This window comes from Tympanuchus pallidicinctus, unplaced genomic scaffold (assembly GCF_026119805.1).
Source record: "Tympanuchus pallidicinctus isolate F22 unplaced genomic scaffold, pur_lepc_1.0 scaffold14, whole genome shotgun sequence".
Taxonomy (NCBI): domain Eukaryota; kingdom Metazoa; phylum Chordata; class Aves; order Galliformes; family Phasianidae; genus Tympanuchus; species Tympanuchus pallidicinctus.
The window spans coordinates 13,748,190-13,771,469 of record NW_026294659.1 but is presented as its reverse complement, the minus strand read 5'-3'; the positions used below and the strand labels follow the sequence as shown (position 1 = coordinate 13,771,469).

The window sequence follows — 23,280 nt, the reverse complement described above, 5'->3', positions numbered from 1 at the left end:
TCTATTAATGACACAGAACACAAGTATTAATCCAAAACATACCTGCAATGAGGTAATGGATCCCGTGTGCCCATGGAGGACAGCAACTGGTGCACAAGTTCTCAGGCACCACACTCTGATCATCTTATCACAGCTACCAGCTGCAATCATAGTGTTTTCATAATTGACAGCCATATCAGAAATTTCAGCTGAATGCCCGCGTAACGTGGCAAATAACCGGCCATTATGAGTTGACCAAATCTTTACCAGGCAGTCATCTGAACCCTAGAAGGAAACGTTTAGATTAGTAAAGTGTTTAAAAGACATTCAGGGTAAGTTTTTCAGTTTCACTTGAAGAACTTTTGTTCATTCAGAGTTTGATACATTTATACATCTGTATAATCAATGAATATAAAGATATTGTAATAATGAAATAAGCAAAAGAGTTTGGCAAAGCAGATTATAATAACAAAAAGAGAATAGACAGAAAGCTTACCCATGTCCTGGGCTCACTGCAATACTCCAGCAGAGGAATCTCCAGAAGAGATCCTTCCCCACTGGTAGCCAGCTCTTAAATGGGTCTAGGAGAGGGGGAGCCAGGCTCCACCCCTTCCGGCAACACAGCTGAATTGCCTTCACCTGTGCTCCCAGGGCTGACTCATTGCTCACCTCAGGTGATCAATCAGAGGTTCAGGCCATGACTCAGAAGTCCCCATACAACATCTATTTAAAACCATACATGCCACTTGACAAAAATGAAGTTACAAGAAACAAAACATTCAGTTACGGTTCAAGATTACACTGCAATCATCACAAGTCTATACCAGGTAAAGCAGAAAGTATGGACTAAATTTACCCGGATTAATTTCAACTCACAGTGAATATTCTATGTCCAGTCCTATCGAATGCAACACAGTACACAGAAGAAAGATGACCAAGAATCCGCCTGTGCATCTTCACGTGCTGATACATACTTCCTGGAAATGAAGTACTGAACTTTGCATATCCACTTAGCTGTCTCGCTCGATATACTTCCACTAGAACACAAAGAGATCAGAGAATTAACATTAATATGTAGAACAAGGTTTTTTTCTAAAACATCATTTTGTTTATCACCTGTTAAGGTACTACTTGAGGATATCCTAGAAAGTGACTTTCATACTTTATGAAATCAGATACCTTTTTCTGAAGCTGATTTTTTTTTTAAATGTGTATAGCAAGCAAGTCAGCACTTTACACTTGCTCAAATCCAAACTTCTGTATCCAAATATGGAGAGCCAGATGTTATCTTTTTTTTCCTCATGGCTTTCTATGCATTAAATCACACAGGAGACCTCTCCAAAAGCAAATTATTCATAAATGCTAATCTGTAGGTTTACCTACTTAATATATGGGCTTTATAAAAGAGAAAGATCTCATCTAGAGACTACTATCACACAAGAACTGTAGGCAGGCCTCTGTACCATGTATAAATAACTCCACTTAAGTCATATGAAGTTCTCCAGATAAGCCTCCAGATCCAGTTCTGAGGCACAACTTTCAGTCGTAGTGAGACCAGTTTAAGAGGCACATCACACGCTTGTATCAGTAGTGCTGAACTTCAGTAAGCACATACCCAGATTTGGTGGTGTGCCATAGTTGACAGGAAATTCAGGAGGTCTTCCTCTGTGAAGAGCAGCAAATGCAGAGCCTTTCCAAACAGTGTTCCTGCAATCTTGAAAAATCAAGTAGAAGCCTGTCATAAATACAGGTTAAAAACGCAAGGCCAGCTGCAGTTTCAAAGCACAGCAATGAGCATAACAGTCAGTGGTGGAATAACTACAAAAACTGTAAGACCAGAAGTCCCCAAATGTATCATGAACAACATAGCATAAAAGAAAATGATAAAAAAATTATTTTCTATAGTAACAGTGGAGAAAAAACAGTAAAAAACAAAGCCAACACAAAACCAAGAACACCAAGAAACCAAAGCCAAGCTTTTGACTGGTGACACAGAACACAAAACTAAATTCTCACCTGGAATTCTTGTACTCACTTTCAAAATAAAGTGTTTACGATTAAGAAATATCAATAAATATTGTTTTTATTGTTTTTATATTTATCAAATTATTGGACAAGACAATCTCAAGAGGTCCCTTTCAACTTGGTGACTCTTCTACTTCTCACACAGAGTCATCTGGACACACTCATGCTAAAATAATTGCAATCCCAATTTTAAGTACAAAACAGTCATTGAATTATTCATAGCTTACCCTTTAAAATCTAAGACAGATAACCAAAAAACAAGTGCATCCAATAAATCAGTCCCACACCATAGTATCTAATTACCCAAAACTGCACAAATGCATGAACAAACACCTCTCTCCTGAAACGTTCAAAGAGGGAAATCTAAAGCCAAAACCTATTTTGTGAAAATCAAATAACCCGTGTGTCTTGTACTGCCAACCACCCACTTTAAGTAACAGAAAATGACTTTCTTTCTACAAATGTACAATGCACTAATTTTGAAGGCGTTTGCATTAACCAGGAAAACTATCAAAATAAATGGTGTTACTGTCTCAGGTTGGCACTGAATACAGCACAACAGCTACCACAATTGAAATCCACACGGGCCAATCAATATACTATTCAGAATGCTGTGGATGTTGAAGAAGCAGCACTCGTCTCCTGACGGTTCATTTTATTGCAATAATATGAAAACAGGCAAGATTCAGCAGCCTTAGCACTCAGAATAATGGTGACTGAAGGAACTGGGGCTGTTTAGTCTGGGGAAAAGGAGGCTGAGGGGTGACCTTATTGCTTTTTTCCAGTATCTGAAAGGTGATTGCAGTGAGAGCAGGGTTGGTCTCTTCTCATTGGTAACAGGATGAGAGGAAATGGCCTTAGGTTGTGCCAGGGGAAGTTTAGTTTGGATATCAGGAAAAACTTCTTTACAGAAAGGGTTGTAAAGCACTGGAATAGGCTCCCCAGGGAGGTGGTTGAGTCACCATCACTGGATGTGTTTAGAAACCATTTGGATGTGGTGCTCAGGGACATGATTTAGTGGAGGGCTGTTAGAGTTAGGGTAGGATGGTTAGGTCGTGGTTGGACTCGATGATCTCGAAGGTCTTTTCCAACCTGAGAAATTCTATAATTCTTGAGATGCAGCTTAACACTTCTCATACAATCAGACACTACTATGCTATTAATACGCAGATTGATGGTGCCTTGGTTCATTAAACACAGTACACACGGAGAAAGCCCACTCCCTTCAAAACACTCCAAAAGCACTAAGCAGATACTTAAGAAAATGTATCATATCCATTTCAAATAATAAACAAACCATACCTTTCGCTGTACGGAGCAATGATTGCCTTCCTGCACCAAGTAAGGAATTCACTCTCGAAATGCTGGGTGGTATCTCCTTATCCAGTATTGGGCCAATACGCTTGCAAATTTGTAATAAATGGTCTGGAGCCACATGCTTGTTGGATAGCACCTGACAGAATATTACAGTCTTAAACACATGCATGGCACATCCTGAAAAGATGAATCTAAAAGCGTGAATATTTATAGAAGTATTTGGACAATGTCTAATATGTGTAAATTCAAATTACAAAACAAAAAACCTACCCTGTAGAGCTCTCGTCTAGGGAATTCAGAAGTGCTCTCCAAGAATGGGAGAGCTGTAGTAGAAAAAATAAGAAAGTACAATTGCCTACCTCACACCATCATTTTAACCACAGAAAGTCCACAGTATTCACACCTGTGGTATCTGTTTGTGCAGCACCCTACAATGGGCATCTCCACCTAACACATCCGATTATTTTTAATTGATCAAAAGCAGGTCTGCAGAACTCAAGATCGTGGAAAACTTTGTTGTTATCAAGCCTAAGAATTTATGCAATTACAATTTCAGTTGCACATTACTTGTTAGGTGACCGTCATCTAACATACAAATAGGCCCTTGGAACAACGCCTGCTACACAACACCAGACATCCTTAACTCCTTACACCAAGGGGATCAAAACAATCACTTGTCCATTCAGGAAGATCCCATGCCATCTACATCTAATATTCTAAAATAAGCACACTTCCACAACCACGTAGATGTCTCAGTCAAGAGTAACTGTGCAGCTCTACAGTTTAGGACTTTTTTTTTATTCCTCTTTCCCAGGAGATGAGTAAACAAAAAATCCTAATCAAACAATGAAGTTAATCACAACACCACGGAAACTAAACAAAGTTTGCACAGACTTGAGTAAAATAAAGCATTGGTATCATAAATTTACACTCCAGGGAGGTGCAAATCAGCAGGTACAAATGGACCCACGCCAACTCGACTCTCTGATCCAGCCACGAAAGAACCAGTCGGACCCAAAAGTTGTACTGCTGCTTCAGCACTGAGGCCATTTCCAGCCAACACACCCAAGAAAAGCAAGCAGGCCCACAACAACAGAGGTATGCGGCCTCCTGCCCACAGTGCTCAAAACTCAGGCAGAACTAGCTCATGCTTATGATGCCATTCCCTCAGCCTAGTGACTGAACTTCAGTGAGAGAAGTCTCAATGCTGCTGATCTCATCACCAGAAAAGTGGGAATAAAAATACTGTACTCTGCCATGTAAGAGCTGTTAAAGTTGCCCAAATGTAAACTAAGTAATGAGAACAATATGATTTAAGCAATGGTCTAACAAGTTCTAATAACAATCCAAGTAATGTACAAAGTTTTAGGGGATACAGGCTGTAATCCTGATAGAAGCAGAACAGCTGGAAGTATCAGTAAAAGAAATAACATCCCTACACAGTCAAAGGTATTTCAGCACATCAGCTCCAAAGACACTTATGTTCAATTATGAGAAATTACTTGGTAGAAAAAAGGAGGCACTTTTTTATTCTTTCTTTCTAAATCCTGCCTCTTCAGCTGGCACAGAATAGTAACAGACAAGGTATTCAGGGCAGAAAATTCAGCATAACCTGTGTCAGGTCTTATAAGCCATTCTGCTTGCACACCACCATCAGGAAGCTTATATTCTAAATGCAACCACTGACTGAAGCACAGTGACCAAATCAAGCATCTTTTTAAAAGTAGGTTCACTCATCTTTCAAAAGGAACAGTTAAACTGTTTCTCCAATTCAACAATAGACAGAAACAACTGCACTACAACTGCTGTTGTTTGCATCACTGCAAATTCAGTGATACCAGCTGAACAAGAAGTTCCCAAAGCCCCTCAAAAATCAGAAGACAGATTCTGAATATTCTGAAATACTACTGCCCTTTACAGATACCTCTTTTAAATTGGACAGGAAAAAGAGAGAGAGATGACACATGCTGAAGAATTCATCTGACAACCTGAAACGCACACGGAAACCTGCACTGAGGTTAGAGAAGCCCACCCTTCTACAAGTACCATAACTTTTTACCAGAAGAACTGAGCTCAAAGAAGAATAATAATGAAAATAAATAAAAACCTTTCAAACTCAATCCTACTTTCACATTTGCTAAATTCAAGTCAAAGCTTGACAGCATTCCTGTTTAGCAAGACCTGGCCTTCTGGTGACTTAAATAATTCAGTTAAGGCCTCATTTGCTCTCCCAACCACACTGACAACTGAAAGAAATGGAACACAGTTTACCATCTGAAGCAGTGCTTAAATTAAGACAGTGTTTTTTAAAAAATGTCACTCTCCCTCTACACAGATACAACCTTGAGACGTTTAGATGTGACACAGGAGGTACGAGGGGTACAACTACAGCATGCAGACTGACAGGTAAGGGAGCAGCCCGTTAACCCTACATGCCCCAATTTTATGAGGTGGCAATACATCGGTGGCAGATTGCTTTAATGGAGTACATGCCGTACGGTGGCCACAGCTGTCTTATTGCCGTTTAGAACAGCGCGCAGCCACAGAGAGCACTCACAAGAACCACAACCACCGATCTCGGAGCGGCGATTTCATTTCCTAATCCGCTGCAGGGGGAGCGATGAAGGAAGCCGACCAGAAAATCATTACCGTCCAATCACAATGCTCCTAACAATCTCGCCGGCGGAACTCCGCAATGAAAGCCGGCTGCGGGTTGGCTGCTGCCCGCACGCAGACGGCGGCGTGCACCGCCGCACCGCGCCGGGCTCCACCTCTGCTATGTAAACAATATCCCAACGTACGGCACGGCACGGCCGGGGTACGGGCAGCGGGGGGAACCCCAACAGAGCCAACCCCAACGGAGCGAGACTGGGGAAACGAAGAGCCGGGCCCTCCTTACAGGGAACGTGCCCGGCGCCAACGTTACCGTCCGAGCCAAAAGTTTTTAAAACGAGAAAGTCTCACCAGTTCTTCGTAACTTCTATAATGCTCGTTGCCTTCCCAATCCAACCTTTTAGGAAGCAGCTAAACCGAGAAAAAGAGGGAAAAAAAATTAAAGGGGAAAAGGCAGGATTTCATCAGCACGAGGCGCGCTGAAGGGAGGTCCGGGCACCACGCAACGCTCAGGCGGGGCTCTGGGGGCGGCTCACGCACCTGGTGCTGCTCCAGCTCCTGCACCAGCACCTGCGGGGACACACAGCGCGGTCAGCGCGGCCGTTGGCGCGCACAGCCCCGGGCTCCCTTCCCTTCCTCCCGCCCGCCCCACGCACTCACCCGCAGCGTCCCGCGGCACGGCCCGGTGCTGAGAAAGCGGGCGATGAGGAAGTAGAGCTCTGCGGGAGAGACGGAGGGAGATAGACGGGAGTGAGCGAGGCGGGGGCCACGGGGGCGGCTGTAATCCATCGCCGCCCTCGAGAAGATGGCGGCAGGGAGCAGCGGCCCGCGGCCCGCCGTTACCTGACTCAATGAGCGGCGGCGACGCGCCGAAACCGGAGGAAGCCGAGGACTCGGCCATGGCGGCTGCCGCGCTCAGGACTCGGCGGCGTCTGAGGCGGGCAGGGCCCGGCCCGGCATAGCCCTGTCAGCGCGCCCCTCCCCCGCGCCCCCCCGCGCTCTCTCTCTCTCTCTCTCGCGCTCTCTCTCTCGCATCCGTGCGCGCCGCCCCCCGTCGGACGCCTTCTCGCGCTCCGGCTCTCCCCTCCCCCTGCGCCGCCGCTCAGCGCAGCCTCAGCGCCTCCGCCGCCATCGCCGCCTCTCCAACTGCCACGGCGCCGCTGCCGCCACCTGCGCCCTGCGCGTTCCCAGAGGGCGGGGGAAAAAAGTAGTTCCCCGGATCCGGGAGTCCCGCGGGGAGAGCTCGGCGGGGAGAGGGAGCGGAGAGCGAGGAGCCGCGGTACAACGTGCAGTGAGGGGCGGCGGGGCGGCGAGAGGGAAGCGGGGAGAGGGCCGGCGGCGGACGGAGATTTCGGGCGCGGAAGGATTACGCGAGGAGACCAGCGGTGACGGAACGAGTGTGGGCGGGGCCGCCCCGTACGCCGGGCGGTGTCACGGGCAGAGTGGAGGGCGTCCGGGCCGCTTCGCTGAGGTTCGCCGAGGGCAGGGGGTTGACCGGGCTGGGCCAGCGCCACGGGCACAGCACGATAAACAGGCACTGCGCCTGCTATACAGCCCGCTCGGCCACTTGTGGGAGTACTGCCGCGTAGACTGGTGTAGAGCAGCCCCCTCCCAACCAGCGCGTGGATGGCAGAGGTTGGAAAAGACCTTAGGATCGCTAAGTCCAAGCACCACGCTCATTGCCCGCGTCCCTCAGTGCCACAGCCCTACTGCTCTTGAACACCTCCCTGGGCAGCCTGTGCCACTGCATCACTGCTCTTGCTGAGAATTTTTTTCCGAATATCCAGTCTGAACTTCTCTGGTGCAACTTGAGGCCGTTTCCTCTTATCCCATTACTGTTACGTGAGAGAGAAGATTGACCGCCACCTCACCACAAACTCCTTGCACAAACTCATTGCACTCTACGACTTCCTGAAGGGAGGTTGTGAAGAGGGGGTTTGACCTCTTCTCCCAGGCAACAAACAGGACCCAAGAAAATGGCCGCAAGTTGTGTCAGAGCAGGTTTAGATTAGATATAAGGAAGAACTTCTTCTCTCAGAGAGCGGTTCAGGCACTGGAATGGCTGCCCAGGGAGGTGGTGGAGTCACTGTCCCTGGCAGTGTTCAAGAGGCGTCTGGATGAGGAGCTATGAGATGTGGTTTAGTGCTTGTGGTAGCAGTGGTAATAGAAGGACAGTTGGATTAAATGATCTTGCAGGTCATTTCCAACCTTATGATTCTATGATTCCTCTCAGGCAGCTGTAGAGAGTAACGAGATCACCCCGAGCCTCCTCCAGGCTGAACAACCCCAGTTCCCTCAGCTGCTCCCGATCAGACTTGTGCTCCAGACTTTCAAGCACATCTGTGTGATTAGACCACCTCACAGAAATGTGTTTTGAAAAGGATGGTTCTCCTTATGTGCTATACGTAATTCTGAAGTTTAACGGTCACTCCATTCCTTCATCACACCGACCAAAGGTCCCTCATGTTATAAAAGAAACCCATGAGACTCGCACGTAAATTCCACTCCCATTCTCCACCTGCATGACTGGCACCTGGTGCTCATACACACCCTTCCTCATCTTCCTTGTAGCTGAAGCGCTGTGGGTTTTTTCTTTTCTTTTTCCCCCCCTTTACTTGTTGTCATTTCAAGCTCTGTGGAGAAATATACTATTATTTCTTCTATACTTTCATTGCCATAACTGTACTCTTTACAGAATTCAACTGCTAAGCCTGAAATTAGACTTCCTTAACTGGACTGCTTATAATGACTAAACAGTGCTTCGCTCTTTTTCTTCCTTCTTCATAATATGCCCCACCACCAGTTATCTTTACAGTAAAAGCTAAGAGAACCCTTTCATGCCAGTTGTCACGATTCAGCTCTGATGAAATAAGCACTGACAGATGTGAAAGGTCTTCCTGTCTATTGCAGAATGAGAAGTCATAGTTGAATCACCTCCACTTCCTACAGAAACACATTTCGTTCCTTACTGCATCAACACCAGCTTGTACTGCTCAAAACAAACGAGGGCTTCCACGCTCCTGACGCAAGCATCTCCCTTTGTTTTTTTCAGTGAGCATTTCCACCCTGTGAAAGGTGTTGCTGATTTATCCATAAGTCCTTTCACTTGCAGAATAAAATGAGGGAGGCTTTTTGTCTCCAAGAGTAAATTACTTAGGAATTACATAACAGTCTTAGAGATGAGGTGTTGAAGTCAACAGCATCTCAACATTGGAGACTCAAAACATGTGAGAAGCAGGCATTCAGTACAGGTACGAGGTTATTTGGGGATTCTTACTGGCAACATTATTAGTCATTGAACTGATATTTCTGATTTGCTAAAAAAACACACACACACAAAAGAAACAGAGCACATAAGCAGCTGTGTCTCCCTGCTACAAAAATAAGCAGTCAAATAAGGTAATTGGGGGAGGAAAAGGTATAGAAAAAGTGACAAATTTAGTTCAAGTCTTTAAAAATATCACAGAATTTGAAGTCAAAGCCAGGTGCGTTCTGCTCAGAACACAGCTGTGGTGGGACAGGACCAGAAGCACATTGTGAGTCAGTGTTGAAAGACATCCTCTATTATAAGTTAAGGAAAACCTAAACATTCCTTAAGTATGTAAGATGGAAAAATGGTAAAATGCTGTATCATATGAAAGCATTTGAGGAAGTGCTTCAATGAAAGCATTCTTTGAGAAAGTAAGTTAGAGGTGAAACTTTGGTGTCTTCAGAAGAAACTGGTAAGTTGGCACCAAAGTGAAGAGGAAGCAGCTGCTGTACTTGCAGGTTTTGTATATGAGCATAAAAAGTTCTCATTCAAGAGGAAAAAGAAGAAACTTGCTTTTTGATCTTGACTCCTCCCAAGCCAAGGCTGACAGTTATCCGACTGGCATCAAACAGACTGATCAGATAAAGCTGTGCACATGCTGCAATACGGCAAAATAAAGTACAGGGTGGGGAAATCGAGTGCACTCTGGGAGAACTGAAATGATACAGTACTAGGTCTCATTTTTTACTTTAAGTAACATATATTTAGTATGTCTCCTTCTCATGAAAGGCTGTTAAATCTTAACAAAATCGATTGTTTTCTTCTAAGAGAATCAGGCCAGTTTTGTGTTACATGAATGACCTCTCAGCATGGTTATGTTTTACTTTTATTTGAATCCATGCTCTGTCAACTTGCAGATCTATATAGCAGGCGCAGCTGCTTACAGCAGGCTACGCTCACGTAGCAGCTCATCTGCACAAGAAAGAAAGTTTTCTTCTTCTTCCCTCACAGCTCTTGGCCAAATTCTTACACTCCTTATCTTTTGTGGGTTCCATTACATAAACTGCTGACTGCTGGAGAAGTTCACAATCCAGGCTCATTTTATTTTGTGCATTACTTACGCACATAAATGCTGAACAGAGAAAAATATCTGGTGCTTATGAAGTTTGTTTTTTTTTTAAAAAGGTACCAGAAGCAACAGTACGTTACCAGCTCTCAATCAAGAAGTTCACATAAGACTACAATTACAGTTTTCTACTTGCTGCTCACCCCTGCATTACTACCTGTAAGTAGCACAGTTTTTAACAATATAAAAAATACAGTTCAGAATCAAAGCCAGTAGGGTATTTATTCATTGCTTTCCAACAGAAGCACAAGTTCAATGACTGCACCCCCTTATACTCTGAGTTGTTGTAGTCAATGCAAGAGCTCTAGAAACATTCTTTCTTAATCAAGATTTATTTGGCTTTTGTTTGGTGATCACAGACACTACAATTTTACAATTGTTCTTATTCACATAGTTTCTTTTTAATATAAAAACTATAATTTTATTTTTTCTAAGCCTATTTCAAATATTTTTCATTTGGACTTTGTAGACAAGCCCTCCTTTAAAACTAGATGTGAAGTACCAGCTGACATTCAGTCTATCAATCAGAAACTATTACCTATTCAGTATTTAAAGATAAAAGTTTCCAGTCTTTTACGTAGCAGTTACAAAGTTGTTGGAAAAAATAAACCTACACCTACCAAAAATAACTTTGTCACAGATATACATTACTGGTCAAGAAATCCAACACTAGGGGGCAGTTCATGAGATAAGCAACTCTACTGATGGTACAACCATAGATAAATAACTAAAACGTTCAGACGTTCTCAACATATTACAAGTTCCTATGTCTGTGTGTGCGCTTCGTTTAGGACAGACAAACTCTTCCTCCCAGTCTATGGAACGAGAAGCCACATTAAGACTTCAAAAACCTCTCCATTTTGTAACATCCCGTTCATTTCTGGTTTCATAGAAAACAGACAACCAGTACGTGATTTTACCTCTTAAAAAAATCATTTACACTTAGATATCTAAATATGTAAAAAAATGGATTGAGTTGGGATTCTCTCCTTTTAAAAACGTGTTTTTTAGAACTACCAAAAAACTTGCATTTACAAAATAGTTGATAAAAATATTCCTCTGAATTGTACAAGAAGAAAAGTATAAGGATCACCAATTAAAGACTTGGTACCAGATGTTATTCAGACTTCACTTCTTCTTTCTCTACTGCTGCATCAGACGTTGGGGTCTGAAAAAGAAGAGGGGGAAAAAAAACAAACATTTCAATGCAAAAAGTTTCAAAGTAACGCAAACTTTTAGTTCACAGTATTTTTAACACACACATTAGGCAACCTGACGTACAGAACAACCATGACTTGCTTCTATACAGCATGCTTTGTAGTCTTAATGAATTGGAACTAGGTGTGCTTATTTCTCTTGGATAACGCTCTACTAAACTCAAGTTTTCCCTAAAGGGCTTCTATCAGCTCGGGTGCAGCACTGTGGATTTCAGAATGTTGATGCAGTACCACTCAATCTACACTTGAAACATTTTTTAAGAAAAAAAAATGTTTCCATAATTACTGCCTTGCTGAAATAAAAAAAATTACCTAACAAGCTGAAATCCTTGCATATATTGTGATTAAAACAAACATTATGGATGTACTTCATGTATTTAAATGCAGCACTGTTAACATTTTCAAATCTCCCTATATTTTAATGCAAGTAATATATAGGCACTCAGTACCACAGTAAAATTACATCATTGAAAAAATACTGAATGTAGCACAACCAGACTGTTTTTATATCAGGCCTCTATATGTTGCACCTCAACTTCAGGACAGGTTCATACAAACTTAACTGATTAGAGCTGTGAGTCCATCTGGACTAGAGAATTGTTTCCTCTTGCAGTATAGTTTAAAAAGAGGAATTCAATGTAAACATTTAATTTCATTATCCTAAAGGTTTACAGAAGTACCAGCAGAATATTCTGGTTAATTGTAGCAGTACCAAATCAGAAACCCTAACCCCTGCTAACTGTCCTTACTGCCACCTAGGAGAAGCTTTTTGAAGGATGAAGTACAGAAGCTTCCCCCCCACCCCCGAGACATTATGCTCTTCTTAACATAAGAATTCACTGCCCTTTCATGAGATACTGAAGCATTATATTAATTCAGCAATTTTGACTGGTGTGACCAACCTGAAGATGTGTTCCCCAAATAATCATCCATTCCTTAGATTTACATCTCCTTTAACTGGTATATTAAATAAACTACAGGTGAAAAATATTGCCAAATTTAGCCTTCTCTGGCATTACCAAAATATCACGTACACAAATGGAAAAACCAAACTGTGCAATGCTAATACATTGACAGAGCCACACTTAAGCCTACCAAAGAACTCATATTTACAGCACAACCTAGACACAAAAAGCATAAAGTTTGCAAATAAAGAATGTTAATCCAAAGTTGTCTTGCCCACTCAAGTATTACTCTGTACCTTCCTTACCCAAGAAAACCACTGTCTACCTGAAGGCCAAATACTCTTTTCTCTCGTTGAAGATAAATTTGCACATGAAAAAAATATATATTTTTTTATTTAAAAAAGGAAGCAGGAAGAATAAATCATATTTAGATTAATAAATCCTCTGATTACATGACCAAACTCAACTGATTAGCTGAAATGAACTAGGCAGCCAATAATGCAGTAATTTGAGAGTAATTCTAAGCATGTTACTACACGAAAGCTGGATTTATGCAATTGTTAACAGCTCATCAAACAGGAGGCATTGCCTCCCTCAACAGATCTTGTCCTAAAGTGATGCTCACCATCCAGAAAAAAAAGCAAGGTGAAGGATATTTTTATTTAGTACAAAAAAACTTCAGCAATAGAGTCATTTTAGCAGAGTATTACAACCAAGACTGATTTGGCCCATTTCTCAACAACTATTAGTCATCCTTGTACTTCTTTTCCCCTCCTCCCTCTATGAGCCTTACCAGCAGGCAAAACAGCTCCTTGCTAAAGGATGTTATCCTGTACTGGGATTTGGGTAAGATTTTCACCATTTGTTTTCATGTCAAGGACTGTCACCACATCACTGCAACTCTTTTGAGTGCAACCAGAATTTCCCTGGTTTATCTACTAATGTTTCAATAACCATCAGTTTTCTTTGCACAGAAATAGATTCTAGTTTAAGTACTACCTGCTTCTCTAACAGTTGTATGCTTATACTAGTTACAGTAAGTTATCCAGCTGTTTTAGACCAAAGAATACAACTTTACCTCCTCACTTTTAGTTTCTCCATTTTCTGCAGGCAAGTTGTCCTTTATCTGCTCTTGGTTTGTCTCTTCAGTCTGTTTTCCTTTAGGCCCTTTTTTCCCCTTTGATTGAGCTTTCTTGTTCTCAGATTTATCCTACAATTAAATGAAATGAATTCATATAACCTATACCATAAATTTTGAAAGTAATTAAACAAAAACAAGATGGACTTGGCAAACACCAAGAGCTACTATTAAGGAGTTAATACATATATACTTCCCTGAATAGCACATATTATGAATACGTTTATACACTATACTCTTTTATACAGTAACTAAAAGCACTGCTTAGAGTGGTGCAAACCCATCTGAAAAACCTATCAGAGACAAAAAACAATAGTAACTAATTCCAGTGGAGAGTCAGAGCAATTTGTCATACGTGTTTTAATCTCTTGTGACATATTAAAAATCGTTAACATAAAGTACAAAATCCATCGGTGAACTCATTCCACTTTGTATACACCAAGTACTTCAGTCTCGTTTTTTCTTTTGTATTGACAGGTGAGAATTTCAGTAACTTATCCTAAATAGATGAACAATTGAAGGTATCATTTTCAGCACTCCTTTACAAGTATCTCAGTCATGTCTTCTGCACCTGGCATCTCTGTTGTTAAATGGGTTGTAGAAAAGTATTCGCTTAAGAGCAATCTTACCATAAAAATTTAACATATCTTCCCAAACATTCCACACAGCAACCAAGTACTACAGAGATCCAGCTGATCCAGATGCTTATAAAACACCTGGGTCAATCTTAATTGATGTCGAAGTAGTTTTTGACAAAATTAGCACCGGTATTTACAGATCCTAACAAAAGTTTTCAATAAAAGACAAACTACGACACCTCTGGCAGATACAATCTGTGCCAAAAATGTAATCCATTTATACTTCTAAGCAGACAACTACTATAAAGACCTACCTTAAGATGTATCTGATCTCATTAAAAATAGTGTGCATTCCACATCTGTTTGTCAGTGTATATCCTACTATATATCCTGTATATCCTAATTTACTGTCTCTGAACTAAAATCTACCGAGGAAGAAAAAATCATTTTTGTTTATTCTATGTATAGTAGAAACGTGCACTTCTGATTATTACGAGAAACCATCATGCCACATGTATCCATACTTCATTTTCACTCCAAGTGTTCATCCTCACAAAAACAAACAAGAAACCACCACCACCAAAAACCACCATCATGTTACTGTGCTACCATACACAAGCAACTTTTTAATACACATTTAAATACATTACCTATTGTATATGAATGCACATGCAAATTATTATCTTCACAATAATAGAATTCTGTGAAATTCTGCAACACTAAGCAGAAGTTCTAAGTGTTTTACATCACTACATGCAAACGTGCAGTAAGGAATACGACACGTAGAGGGTGCAGTGTGAAAAATAAACAAGGGAAAAAATGCTGAAACATCACCTACATTTTCACTGTGCACAAAACATCAGAAATGCTTTTCTCCCATGTTTAGAAAATATCTTTTATTTTTAACCCTCCCCTCCCCAGTGCACTGAGATAAAATAGACTGTACTTGATGAAAGAAAAATCACAAAAAAAGTTCTGAATGTTAGTACTCAGTATCACTAATCCAGATGACAAGCAACTTCACAGCACGTAGACTTCTGGTATTTTTTAAATATTAGTCAATGAGATGCACCATGCAGACACGGGGGAAAAAACAGAGAACTGGAGCTGAAATAAAATTAGAAAGCTTCACCAAAGTTCTTAGGCTTAAAACTCAGAGAATGAGAGTACGTTCATGTTCAAAGCACTGGAATGAAGGCGAGTGTAGCACTGCTAAGGAATTATTAAAGTGAAAATATCAAAAACTGCAAAGCATCTTATCTTGCCATCTTTGAAATGATCCTAAGCCATATGCTTGAAGAAAAAAAGAGACAAGACCCAAATGCTTGAAACCACACAGAAGACAAAAACACATACACTGCGCACTGACCTGCCACCACATATAAACCCTCATTTCTTTAAAAAAAAAAACAAAACAACAATGCTGCCCACACAGCCCCTGCTCCCCTCTCCCCCATCGCCCCCAGGCTCTCACCTTCGCCGCCAACGCCTTGGCTTTGGGCTCCGCTTTGTCAGGCACAGGCTTCTGAAGAGAAAGCAGAAGCAGAGCTCGGTTCAGCTGCAGACACACCATCCCCCGCCCCGCCGGTGCCGGCCGGTACTCACGGCGGACAGCCGCGCCGATCTCCTCTTCGGTGCCTCCTCAGCAGCCTCCGCGCCACTGGCGGCCACCTGCCAACGCAAACGGCGCGCGTCAGACTGCGCGTGCGCGGCGCGCAAAGGCGGGCCGGCTGGAAGCACGTGATGCGCCGCTCGGCCCGCCCCTTCTCTCCGCCGCCGCTTTCGGATCGCGAGCCTCGGCCGGGCGCCCGTCGCGCGCCGCCGAACCTTCCAGACGACGCCGCTGAAGAGAGCGGCGGTGCTCGGCGCCGGCCCTCTTCGGCGCGCTGCCCTGCCGGCGACTTCAGCCGGGCGGCGACGGCAGTTCCCCTCGTTCCCCTTTTCTCCTCGTCCCCCACACCCAGCGTCCCCCGTCTCCGCTGTTTCCCCCGCGCTTCACCTTTCTCTTCGGCATGGCGAAGCGCGCGGCGGCTCCCGCCCGGCTTCTGCTGCGCGCTGAGTGCCTCACCGCCAGGCGCTGCGGCCGCCCTCCCGCCCGCCGCGCTGCGCAGGGAGACCGCCCCCCCCCATCCCAGCAGCGCCAGCGGCGCCGCAACAGGATCCAGCCGGATTGGCGGGGGAGAGGCGGGGCAGGGGGCGACGCGCCCCGCGCTCGGCGGAGGCCGGCAGCGCCGCCTCCCGCGGGGCAGCGGCGGGGCGGGGACGGCGCCGTGCCTCCCCTCGCGGCGGGGCGGGGCCTCGCACCTAAGCGCGGGCGGTGGTTAGGTGCGAGGCCCCGCCCCGTGGAGAACGGCTCCGGATTGGCCGGCCGTCGTCATGTGGCAGCACCTGTCTCCGTTTTCCCTCCGCGCGCTTGTCTGCGCGTGCGTGAAGCATGGCGGAGAGCGGCGCCTGGCTGTTGGTGCTGAGCGCCGTGTTCCTCTGCAACGCGCTCAAGATCGTGCTGCCCTCCTGCTCCTCTATCGTGAGTGACGTCAGTGCCGCGTCCCGTTCCTCCTCACGGCCGTTCGTAGCGCGCGGCCGGGCAGGAGCTGAGGGGAGGGCTCCGGGCTGCTCGGGGGTAACGCGTCTCTGTTATCTTAATGCTTTTGAGACATGGGTAAGATGCCGTGCTGGAAGGAACGGGGCTCGAGGTCAGTGCGGCGCTTGCTGTGTTTCTATGAGCTCAGAGTAGGTAGTCTGTAACAGAGAGGAGTGATGCTCGGTTTCCGAGCTACGTCTTGTTGGTGAGTTGCGAAGCTGGGCTCAAGTAAATAAAGCTTGCCGCGTCTGGTGTGCCTCCAGGAGCTGAAGATGATGGAGGGAACAGCGATGAGAAGGACTGTGTCCCTGTCCTTACTGCATGTATCAGATATGTGTGATCCACACAGTTCATGATGAGGAGAAAAATAAGGAAAGTTTATTTCTTAGTGAAGAGAACATGGCATCTTTTCACTTCTGGAACATCTCGTTAATATGAAGATTTCCTCATGCCTTGGTGAAAGGGGATGGTGTCCTGGCAATGGGAGCCTTTGAGTGTGTACACAGGAGGCTGCTTTATGTGTGCTAAAATCAGCTAAATTCTGAGGAAATTACTTCTTTTTCTTTAATTTTTTATTCTATATTATTTTTTTCTTATTATTTCTATATTATTTCTTTATTTTTTAGATATCCAGGTTGTTACAAAAGGATGCGGAGCAGGAATCCCAAATGAGAGCTGAAATTCAGAATATGAAGCAAGAGCTCTCAACCATTAGTATGATGGATGAGTTTGCTAGATACGCCCGTCTGGAAAGAAAGATTAACAAAATGACTGACAAGCTTAAGACTCATGGTAGGGTATAATATTTATTTCCTCTGTATGATATACTTACTCTTTCTTAGTGATGGTTATTACTGAATCCAGTCTTTAATAACTTCACGAACTTCTCTGTCTTTAACAAGAGAAGTAATATAGTAAGACTGCATATCTTAATTGGGAAAGGATGAATTGCTGGATTGGAGCTATTTGGTTGTTGTGCTAGAAGATGCTAGTGGGGAAGTGTTAATGTGGAAGGTAACTAGATGAGATCCTTACTGTCTTTTTGCAATCCCATTTGACCATATGCAGCGGGTTTTATGATAAAACTACTGCTTTGTCTCTGTCAGGAACATGCATCATCTCCTGGTAGAGAGCGCACATAAACATTTGGCACTAGTCTTTTGCTCGTCTGTCCAAACTCACTCACTGAACCTAACAAGACAGGAGAATACCTGCTTTGTGTGCCTTCTCTGTGCAGAATGATTAGACTTTTCTGCACTTGTAAAGACTGTCATTTCTCTAAACAACTGTCAGTTTTGAATTGTTCTCATTAGCATTATTCTTAATTAGTTAATTTCAATTAAACTAGACAACAATATTGCTTCAGAAAACTGTAGGCCGCTACTGTGTTTGAAGATGTGCTTCCTGTCATCTCTGAGCTGTTCTGTGTTGGGCTGGGGGTACTGCTGGAGGAAAATAAGCATGAGAGTTTTGAATATTGAACCTGACCAGGAACATTCAATGAGTGATCGGTCTTGGCTGTGAATAGACTTAACCTGTTCTGAGTGAAATAAGGCAAAAAGTGCAACTGCTGAAACCATCCTTTTCCGTATTTGTGAAAGGGGAAACAATATGTTATGCTTCATCTAAAACAGATTCTTAAGTTAGCAACTGCATTGACTGTTCTCATTTCAGAACCAACATTCTTGATTACTTGTGACTTTTCTGTCTAGGATATCAGAGTTTTGCAACTTTCCACAGTACCATTAATGTAAAACTCCAGAACCTAGCTCTTCATTGCTTTCACAATAAGTTATCTTGAAGAGATATTTTTAGACAGGTGTATGTTATTTAGTGCCCTGATTTGAAGACTAATAGTATTAATGGATCACTACTTTTCTGACTGTTATAAATAATGCAGAGTAATATTATTTTTCTCTTAACAGTGAAAGCACGAACTGCCCAATTAGCCAAAATAAAGTGGGTTATAAATATTGTATTCTACATCTTGCAAGTAAGTAAATCTTCTATTAGGGATACAAATTTGAGGACTAAATCCTTAGCAGGGTGATGAATCTCTTTTGTGTTTATTGACTAATGATTAGTTGCACAGGTATTTGGCAGCCCAGTGACATAATGCACACCGAACCAGAACAATTTCTTAGTTGTAGAGAGATGCAGCTGATAGGGTCTGGTTATTGTGAATGAAATGAGTTTTGAATTTCATGTCAGCTTTGTTTTTCTGGTATTGAGATGACAAGGTAGGAGTTTGTCTTACCTCCTTCATTACTGTTTCTTTTTGGTTCGTTTTTCATCTATACGTGGCAGTGGACCCAGGAAAGTTTGGATACGTAATATATATATTTTGCTTGTGTTTCTGAAAACATAAAATGTTCTTCTGCTGTGGATGCAGATTTCCATATAGAGCTGCCACGTGTCTCCACACAGTGCCTCCTGTACCACATTGTTGCTCAGGCTTGATGCCAAACAACTTTTTTTGCCCATAAGAAGAGTGCTTAACCTAAGACGATGTTTTGGGTAATGTGAAAGCTAGTTGGATTCTTAGCAGACAAGGACTGTGGTTAAAAACAGTCATCAGAATGTAACAGTTTGTATTATTACCACTTTTATTTATGCTAGATTTGAACCAGCCTCAAAATAAAGCGGTAATTTTCAGCTACTTATTGCTAAATGAGGAAGTATTACTTTTCAGAAAGGGTGGTCAGGCACTGGAACGGACTGCCCAGGGAGGTGGTGGAGTCACCGACCCTGGGGGTGTTCAAGGAAAGACTGGATGTTGTATTGAGGGACATGGTTTAGTAGGAGCTATTGGGAATAGGTGAACGGTTGGACTGGATGATCTTTTAGGTCTTTTCCAACCTTGGTGATTCTATGATTCTATGATTCTATGATTCTATGATTTAAATCTTGTTGTGTGTAAAGTTAAGGTCATTTCAAGCCTAAAATTCTTTTGTATTTGTTTCCGAACAATGTAAAATAATAAGAATGCTATTTTCTTTAATTTAGACTGTGAGATGTACTGCTTCAAAACATTGGTGGAAATATACTTCGATGTTTGTTATTCAAGCTAACAAAAACTTTCTTTCTAGGCTGCCCTGATGATTTCTCTCATTTGGAAATATTATTCTGAACCAGTTATGGTTCTTCCAAGCAAATGGCTGGCACCATTGGAGCGCTTGGTAGCCTTTCCTACAGGTGTGGCAGGTAAGAGCTGTGTGGTAGAGAAAATGCATTTTCCAAGTCTGTGCGGTTGCTAAGAATGTAATGATAAAGAGTACGTGTGGATTAAAAGCACTGCTTCTGTATATTTCTTAATAGCAAAATGGGGAGCTTCAGACATTATCATACGTGATTAGCTCGTGTTTAATGAACTCGCAACGAAAGGGGATATTTGTCTTTATTAAATCTTCTCAAACAGAGCAGTTTTATTTTAGTATGGAATACACCCTTGGGAAGGTTTCAAATCAGAAATATTTTTGTTTTAATTTGAAATTATTTAGTTTGAAATAGTAGAATTGAGTTCAAAAATGTGCAGATACTTATGGGTCTGTATTACCTACACATGCTTCTTACACTACTATGAAACTTTACTAGTTTATAGCTCTGGGATGATTGAGGTGCATTCTCTTCTGGTTGGTGTTCCCACCTTTTTTCCCCTCATTGCACTTCTTTACCTACTCAAACCCTTTTCTCTTGGTCGATGAATTAATGGTAAGAAGGATGTGACAGATTATGCATACCTGAGTGAAATATGTGCTGCCTCTATTCTAATTAAAAAAAATAAGCAGGATGACAGGACAGTGCAGTGTGGAAATGTACCATGAAGATAAAATGCTGCTGGTGAATCTTCACAGTAGGCTTTTTAAGCTTCAGCTGCCTTAGAGTGAATTCCAAATTATGATGTTGTCTTACCATCTTTTAATAGCTGTTGAGAGAATGCTTTGTATCCAGCGTGTTTACTGGACAAGTAGACCCTTCTGTTTAGGGCCAGGGATGAGTCCTTGGAAGATAGTTATTTAAATAGTATTTTAAGGAATTTTATAAGGTTCATATCCTTACCTGCCTTCAGGTTCTCTTTTTGTTTAACCTTGGTTTATAACCAAAGTGAAGAGATTACTTCTGAATTCTAGGTGATAAAGTTAATAACACAGAAGTATTTAAAAAATCACCAGAAGGTAGTTTCTTCCAGTACACATAATAAATAGCTGTGTATTCAGTGATACTATGTCGTATGGTTCTATGCAGGCTGTGATACAGATATGCTATGTACTACAGTTAGGGTACACTCTCTATGCTATCAGTCCAGTACAAATTTCCACACTGTTAGTTTGAATGACAAGACTCTTTAAAACACAAGTGAAAGAGGTCTGGTTCAGTACTGAAAGTCTCATTTGGATTTTTTTATTCAGTTCTATGGGGATTAGGAGAAAGGACAGAAGTACAGATTTAATACTCTTTAAGAAGGCTGATTTGAATTTATTGGGAAATTTACTTCTTTCCTCTCCCTAGACTCTGATTTTGGATTCCAAAGTACTCTTTTATTTACCACACCTTTAATTTCAGCAACCTAGGCCTCTTGGATAGGGACATAGTGAATATTTTTAGAAATCATGGGTCATATTTTTGGCTCATATTTTTATTTGCTGCTCTTTCCCCAGACAGCCTTCGGTTTTCTCAAAACTAGCATGCAGTTAACTGGCATCCCTTTATGAAAATCATTTGCATCTAGACAGAAAGATATTTTGTTCCCATCAACCTCCTCACTGTTTCATTTTTTGTTTCCAAGTTGTTTAATCTGCTGTGTGCTAAAGATGCAATAACTTCAGTCAAATTTTATATCTCTTTCAGGTGGTGTTGGAATTACATGTTGGCTTGTGGTTTGTAATAAAGTTGTAGCTATCATGCTTCACCCTTTCAGCTGAAGAAATCCCTGTAGTATATGGAGTCTAAACTACTTTACCACAGTACAAAAAAACATTTGTTATGATGGACCAGATTGGAGACACTTCTTGTTACTTTAGTTGGATGTTGGGCAGTATTGGTTTTACTTTCTTTCATTTATTTGTTTTTTTGGTTTTATGATCAGCAGTTTTCAAAGAGCTGCATTGATATTTATAAAACCTCATTTTGACGCAGATAAACATTGATTGGTGGCAGAACCTTAAGGCTTTGTCATAATGTATTCACAAAGGTCTTAGCGTTCTCTTTTTTCCAGCTGTTAAGTTGGAAATGCACTGGCATTAGTATTTTTTGGAGCTTTGCTCTTTTGTTCTTTCTTTACTGTATAGTACAGCATTTTCACCCAAAGATGTGATTCCATTTGGTGACAAGTGGTATTTAATCAAAATAGGTAGTATGGTTGTTTTAGAATAAAACAGAATTTCCTTTTTTTTTTTTTTTTTTTTTTTATCTCTAGATTGGGTTATTCTCAGACTATCTGAGAAAATATTAGTGATATATATGCAGAATCAACTTCTTATATTTTAGATTAATTTCTCAATTGCCAAATGCAGGTCAGCCGGTCACTTCAACACTTCTTTTAAATTCCTCATGGAATAAAAATTTTTAAAATTCCTTGTGGAATTATTCAACACTAGGTGTGTTTTTTTGTTTTTGTTTTTGTTTTTTTGTTTTTGTTTTTTTTTATTTTATTTTTTTATTTCTTTCCCCACTACCTTTACTGATAACTGACCTTTCCTTCCTTGCCTCATTTTCTACTTCCCAAATGGAGCAAATATTGCTAACAGTATTTCTTTCCATGCTTTCAGAAAAAGGGTCCACCAAACTTTCCAAGCTCCATGTTAGGAAAAGTAGAAAGCAGTTGATTCTGCAGAAAACTACATCCCTAGAGCTTCAGCATACATTAATGATAGTAATTCTTCCCAGTAGTGCAGTTACACAACAGAAAAGCTGTGTTAACTTCTGTGCTATCTGCAACCCAGTCTGTTCCAGCAGACAAAGCAGTGGCTTTAAAAAGCTCTATAATACCTCCTTGGACATAAGGTTGAACAAAGCTTTTGCAGATTTTGGCTTAGCTCGTGGTCCATACAGTGTTGTATTATTTCAGGTCCTTTGCCTGGCTGCAGGAAGTGGCTGGAGTACATCCATATATTTAGAACTGCCTTTAGAATTAATTCAGAGAATGATGACACATTTTCTGCATGTCTGAGTGTATGTATTCATTAAATGTTTTTTTTTCTTAAATGTTATTTAAAAACTAATTTGTTTTTATATTAGGGATTGCATTTAGCCAACAGTGAAGTGAAAGCATTAAATATCGACAAGAAAAAAAAGTCAAGATTGAATCTGTTACATGTAATTGTGTTTTTATTTGTAAAATAAAGTTTTTCAGTCCACCTCAGGTTTTCTAATCCACATTATTAATGTTAATTACAGTTTTCCTAAACAAAATAAAACCCACCTGTGTTCTTCATAGTGTTGGAGTCTACAGACTTTTTAACTATGCAGTTGATGTATTTCTGACTATAAAGAGAAAAATAATGATGTTGCCACTTAGCTTGTTACAGAGTTGAACACAGTGAAGACAAGAA

General features: G+C 41.8%; 3 protein-coding genes across 7 annotated transcripts in view; 1 reads left to right on the top strand and 2 right to left on the bottom strand.

The window, feature by feature from the left end:
• The window catches only part of BRWD1 (bromodomain and WD repeat domain containing 1), a 52,005-nt gene extending 45,066 nt beyond the window's left edge, over positions 1–6,939 (bottom strand). For all 4 annotated transcript variants that reach the window (XM_052673784.1, XM_052673786.1, XM_052673787.1 and 1 more), the window contains exons 1-8: positions 6,778–6,939; positions 6,595–6,653; positions 6,475–6,504; positions 6,286–6,345; positions 3,307–3,457; positions 1,595–1,693; positions 856–1,016; positions 43–264 (exon numbers count right to left, since the gene is read on the bottom strand). In XM_052673784.1, coding sequence (XP_052529744.1) covers positions 43–264; positions 856–1,016; positions 1,595–1,693; positions 3,307–3,457; positions 6,286–6,345; positions 6,475–6,504; positions 6,595–6,653; positions 6,778–6,835 — 840 coding nt within the window. In that variant the 5' untranslated portion in view covers positions 6,836–6,939. The remainder of the gene's footprint in view (positions 1–42; positions 265–855; positions 1,017–1,594; positions 1,694–3,306; positions 3,458–6,285; positions 6,346–6,474; positions 6,505–6,594; positions 6,654–6,777) is intronic.
• A 3,574-nt stretch (positions 6,940–10,513) lies between these two features.
• Positions 10,514–16,349, bottom strand: HMGN1 (high mobility group nucleosome binding domain 1). Its single transcript, XM_052673846.1, has 5 exons — positions 16,148–16,349; positions 15,754–15,819; positions 15,623–15,673; positions 13,511–13,642; positions 10,514–11,478 (listed from the first exon to the last, which is right to left on the bottom strand). Exons 1-5 carry the CDS (start codon positions 16,160–16,162, stop codon positions 11,428–11,430), a joined length of 315 nt encoding a protein of 104 aa, XP_052529806.1. The 5' UTR covers positions 16,163–16,349; the 3' UTR covers positions 10,514–11,427.
• Positions 16,350–16,538: 189 nt separating this feature from the next.
• GET1 (guided entry of tail-anchored proteins factor 1) lies at positions 16,539–23,162 on the top strand. 2 transcript variants are annotated; one of them, XM_052673841.1, is made up of 5 exons: positions 16,539–16,672; positions 17,356–17,521; positions 18,655–18,722; positions 19,819–19,933; positions 21,578–23,162. In XM_052673841.1, exons 1-5 carry the CDS (start codon positions 16,583–16,585, stop codon positions 21,649–21,651), a joined length of 513 nt encoding a protein of 170 aa, XP_052529801.1. In that variant the 5' UTR covers positions 16,539–16,582; the 3' UTR covers positions 21,652–23,162. The 2 variants fall into 2 exon arrangements, with proteins under 2 accessions (XP_052529801.1, XP_052529802.1); XM_052673842.1 differs by lacking the exon at positions 16,539–16,672 and adding an exon at positions 16,751–16,768.
• Positions 23,163–23,280: the final 118 nt, after the last annotated feature.